We start from the raw sequence: 5,021 nt of genomic DNA, 5'->3' as shown, positions 1-5,021 counted from the left end.
ATCACATTCTCCACCTCTAAAACAATCGTTGATCCTCGAACGGACATAGAAAAGTACCTGAGTCGGGGAAAAGATAGGGATATCGGCTCCGCATATCGGACTCGGATTCCCAGGTACCTACCTCTGCAGGCTGACCTTTCCACTGAATACGAACAGAAGGATAACTCATCGATCTCAAATAACGAACCTGCCGGCCTAGAATAGCTACCGGCTCCTCCTCATAGGTCAAGTCCTTGTACAACTGGACAATGCTGAAGTTTAACACGTGGGATGGATCGTCGTGATACTTTCAAATCATGGACACATGAAACACCGGATGCACAACTGATAAGCTCGGTGGCAACGCAAGTCTATAAGCCACCTCTCCATTATATCAAGAATCTCAAAAGGACCGATGAATCTAGGGCTTAGCTTTCCCTTCTTCCCAAATCTCATCACGCCCTTCATGGGCGACACTCGGAGCAACACTCGCTCTCCAACCATGAATGCCACATCACAAACCTTGCGGTCGGCATAGCTCTTCTGCCTGGACTAAGTTGTACGAAGCCTATCTTGAATAATATTAACCTTATCCAAGGCATCCTGTACGAAGTCTGTACCCAACAACCGAGCCTCTCCCAGCTCAAACCACCCAACCAGCGACCGACATTGCCTACCATATAATGCCTCATAGGGAGCCATATGAATGTTTGACTGATTACTGTTGTTGTAGGTAAACTCTGCTAATGGAAAGAACTGATCCCAAGAACCTTCAAAGTCAATAACACATGCTAGGAGCATATCCTCCAAAATCTAAATAGTGCGTTTGGACTGTCCGTGCATTTGAGGATGAAATGATATACTCAACTCGACCCGCGTACCTAACTCACGCTGTACTACCCTCCAGAAATGTGAGGTAAACTGTGTACCTCGATCAGAAATGATAGACACGGGTACACTATGAAGGCGAACGATCTCCCGGATATAAATCTCTGTCAACCGCTCAGAAAAATAGGAAACAGCCACAGGAATAAAATGCGCTGACTTTATCAGCTTATCCATAATAACCCATACTGCATCGAACTTCCTCTAAGTCTGTGGGAGTCCAACAACAAAATCCATAGTGATACGCTCCCACTTCCACTCAGGAATCTCAATCTTTTGAAATAACCCACCAGATCTCTGATGCTCGTACTTTACCTGCTGACAATTCAAACACCGAGCTACATATACAACAATATCCTTCTTCATCCCCCTCCACCAATAATATTGCCGCAAATCCTGATACATCTTAGTGGTGCCCGGATAAATATAATATCGGGAACTACGGGCCTCCTCTAGAATCAGCTCACAAAGTCCATCCACATTAGGCACACAAATATGACCATGTATCCTCAAAACTGCATCATCTCCAACTGTAACCTGCTTGTCACCCCCGTGCCGCACCGTGTCCCTACGGACAAGCAAATGAGGATCATCATACTGCCGATCTCGGATACGCTCAAATAATAAAAAATGAGCAAATGTGCAAGCTAGCACACGGCTGGGCTCAGAATCATCCAACCTCACGAACTGATTGGCTAAATCCTGAACATCCAAAGCAAGCGGCCTCTCACCAATCGGAATATACGCAAGGCTGCCCATAGTGGTTGACTTCCTGCTCAAAGCATCGGCCACTACATTGGCCTTCCCCGGATGATACAAGATGGTGATATCATAGTCTTTCAATAGCTCTAACCACCTTCTCTGCCTCAAATTATCTCCTTCTGTTTGAAAAAGTATTGTAAACTCTTGTAATCCGTGAACACCTCACACGACATTCCATATAAATAATGCCTCCAAATCTTCAGCGCGTGAACAATGGCTGCTAACTCCAAATCATGAACTGATAATTCTTCTCGTGTATTTTCAACTGCCGCGAAACATATGCAATAACCATGCCATTATACATCAACAACGCACCAAATCCAATATGAGATACCTCACAATATACTGTATATAGCCATGAACCTGTAGGCAATACCAATACCAGCGCCATAGTCAAAGCTATCTTGAGATTCTGAAAGGTCGCCTCATACTCGTCCGATCACCTAAACTTGGCACCCTTCTGGGTTAACCTGGTCATTGGGGCTGCAATAAATGAAAACCCCTCCATAAACCGACGGTAATAGCCCGCCAAACCCAAGAAACTCCGGTTCTTTGTAGCTGATGTGGGTCTAGGCTAGTCCTTAACTACCGCAATCTTCTTAGGATCCACCTTAATACCCTCTGCTGATACAACATGACCCAAGAATGCCACTAAACTCAACCAAAACTCGCATTTCAAAAACTTAGTATATAACTGATTGTCCCTCAGAGTCTGGAGAACGACTCGAAGATGTTGCTCATGCTCCTCCCAGCTGCATGAATAGATTAAAATATCATCAATGAATACAATCATGAAGGAATCCAAGTAAGGCTTGAACACTCGATTCATCAAATCCATGAAGTTTGCTGGGGCATTTGTCAACCTAATGACATCACTAAGAACTCATAATGCCCGTACCGAGTGCGAACAGATGTCTTAGGGACATCGGATGCCCTAATCCTCAATTGATGGTAGCCAGAGCTCAAATCAATCTTCAATAATTACTTTGGCACCCTAAACTGGTCAAATAAATCATCAATCCTCGGCAATGGATATTTGTTCTTGATGGTGACTTTGTTCAACTGCCGATAATCTATGCACATCCTCATCGATCCATCCTTCTTCTTAACAAACAACACCGGCGCACCCCAAGGCGAGACACTAGGTCTAATAAAGCCTTTATCTAGTAAGTCATGCAACTGTTCTTTCAATTCTTTCAACTTTGGCGGGGCTATGCGATATGGCGGAATAGAAATAGGCTGAGTGCCCGGAGCCAAATCGATGGAAAAGTCAATATCCCTGTCGGGTGGCATCCCCGATAGGTCTACAGGAAATACCTCTGGAAACTCATGAACAACGGGCACAGAATCCATAGAAGGGACCTCAACACTAGAATCACGAACATACGCCAAATAGGCCAAATATCCCTTATCAACCATACGTCGAGCCTTCATATATGAGATAACCCTATCGGTAGAATGACCAGGAGTCCATCTCCACTCTAAATGAGGCAACCCCAGCAATGCTAAGCTCACAGTCTTGGCATGACAGTCCAAGTAGAATGATAAGGTGATAACCAATCCATCCCCAGAATGACATCGAAATCCACCATATCGAGAAGTAGGAGATCCACGCTAGTCTCAAGACCCCCAATAACAACCACATATGAATGATAGACACGATCTACCAGAATAGAATCACTCATCGGTGTAGACACATATACAGGAGCACTCAAAGAATCATAAGGCACAACCAAATAAGTGGCAAAATAAGATGACACATAGGAATATATGGACCCTGGATCAAATAGAACTGAAGCATCCCTACTACAAACTGAAACCGTACCTGTGATAACTGCATCGGAGGTCTCTACCTCAGGTCTGGCTGGAATAGCATAACATCGTGTCTGGGCCCCACCACTCTGAACTACATCCCGAGGACGGCCTCCTGCTGGCTGGCCTCCACCTCTAGTTGCCTGACCTCCACCTCTAATGGCCTGACCTCCACCTCTAACGGCTTGACCTCTACCTCTAACACCTCGACCCCTACCTCTAGTTGGCCGAGCGGGCGGTAGAACACTCAGTGCTGGAACCATAGCACGAGAACCCTGGTGCTAAGAACTGCTTGAAGTTCGAGGGCAAAACCTAGCAATGTGCTTCGTATCGCCACAAGTATAACAAGCCCTCTGTTGTTGGGACTGCTGACCCTGAAACTGACCCTGACGGCCTGGGTAACCACCTTGAAAACTTTGGAGCGACGGTGCACTGATAGGAGCTGGTGGTGCACTATAGAACTGCTGATCAGAATATTGCATATAAGAACCACGGCCACCTGGAGCACCATGAAAAGCCTGAATTGCTAAATGAAACAGCCTGGGAGGATGGCCTCTACCAAAAGAATCCCTGCCTCCAGATGAGGCACCATTAAACCTGCCAGAATGACAAGGCCTCTTGTCAGACCCCTGACCACTCCCTTGGAATAGATTCATCTCATCTCGCCTAGCCACATTGGCTGCATCCTGGAAAGTAATCTCACTTCCTGTCTCCTTAGCCATCTGCAATCTGATAGGCTGAGCTAGTCCCTCAATAAACCTCATCACCCTCTCCCTCTCGGTGGGAAGTATAATAAGAGCATGACAAGGCAAAGCAATAAATCTAGTGTCGTACTTAGTGATGGTCATAGAACCCTGCTGGAGACGTTCAAATGGCCTCCGATAGTCCTTCCTCTGAGTGATAAGAAAGTACTTCTCCAGAAATAGCTGAGAGAACTGGTCCCAAGTCAAAGACGGTGACCCAGCTGGTCTAGCCAAACAATAATCTCTCCACCAAGTCTTGGCAGAACCTGATAGACGAAAAGCAACAAAATTGACCCCATTGGTCTCCATTATCCCCATGTTCCGTAGAACCTCGTGACAGCTGTCCAAATAGTCCTGGGGATCCTCTAAAGATATACTACCATAGGCAGTAGTGAAAAGCTTGGTGAACCTGTCCAACCTCCACAAAGCATCAACAGACATAGCTGCTCCATCACCGGTCTGAGCCACAACACCCGGTTTAACAACCCCGACTGGATGAGCTACTAAAGTCTAAAACTGGGGAGCCATCTGCTCTGGAGTGCGGGTAGCGGGAGTCTGTGCTCCTCCCGCATCCTGAGAGATGGCTGGTGCTACAGGAAGTAAGCCTGCCTGGCAACACTCTCCATAAGGCCCACTAGATGGACCAAAGTATCCTGGAGTACCGGGTAGCGATGAACCCCTCTAGGACCTGAGCCGGCCCTGCTTGAACGGTCTGGGCTGGAGCCTCATTATCAAACTCTACCTGAGGCTCCGCCACTGGTGTTGCTACTCTGGGTTGAGCCCTTCCCCTTTCTCGGCCTCTAGCACGGCCTCGGCCTCGGCCTCTACCCCTCGTAGGAG

At 46.9% G+C, this 5,021-nt stretch overlaps 1 protein-coding gene across 1 annotated transcript; it reads right to left on the bottom strand.

Annotated features, from left to right (window-relative positions):
• Positions 1–3,719: 3,719 nt before the first annotated feature.
• LOC138876904 (uncharacterized) lies at positions 3,720–4,622 on the bottom strand. The gene has a single exon (XM_070156054.1). It carries the CDS (start codon positions 4,620–4,622, stop codon positions 3,720–3,722), a length of 903 nt encoding a protein of 300 aa, XP_070012155.1.
• Between the last annotated feature and the right edge of the window lie 399 nt (positions 4,623–5,021).

The sequence above is a fragment of the Nicotiana sylvestris genome, chromosome 1, assembly GCF_000393655.2.
Source record: "Nicotiana sylvestris chromosome 1, ASM39365v2, whole genome shotgun sequence".
Taxonomy (NCBI): domain Eukaryota; kingdom Viridiplantae; phylum Streptophyta; class Magnoliopsida; order Solanales; family Solanaceae; genus Nicotiana; species Nicotiana sylvestris.
The sequence above is the reverse complement of the archived record's forward strand: the minus strand, read 5'-3'. Positions and strand labels throughout refer to the sequence as shown.

Coding starts and splice junctions, on each gene's coding strand:
- LOC138876904 (XM_070156054.1), bottom strand. CDS start 4,622: ATGTCTGTTGATGCTTTGTGGAGGTTGGACAGGTTCACCAAGCTTTTC.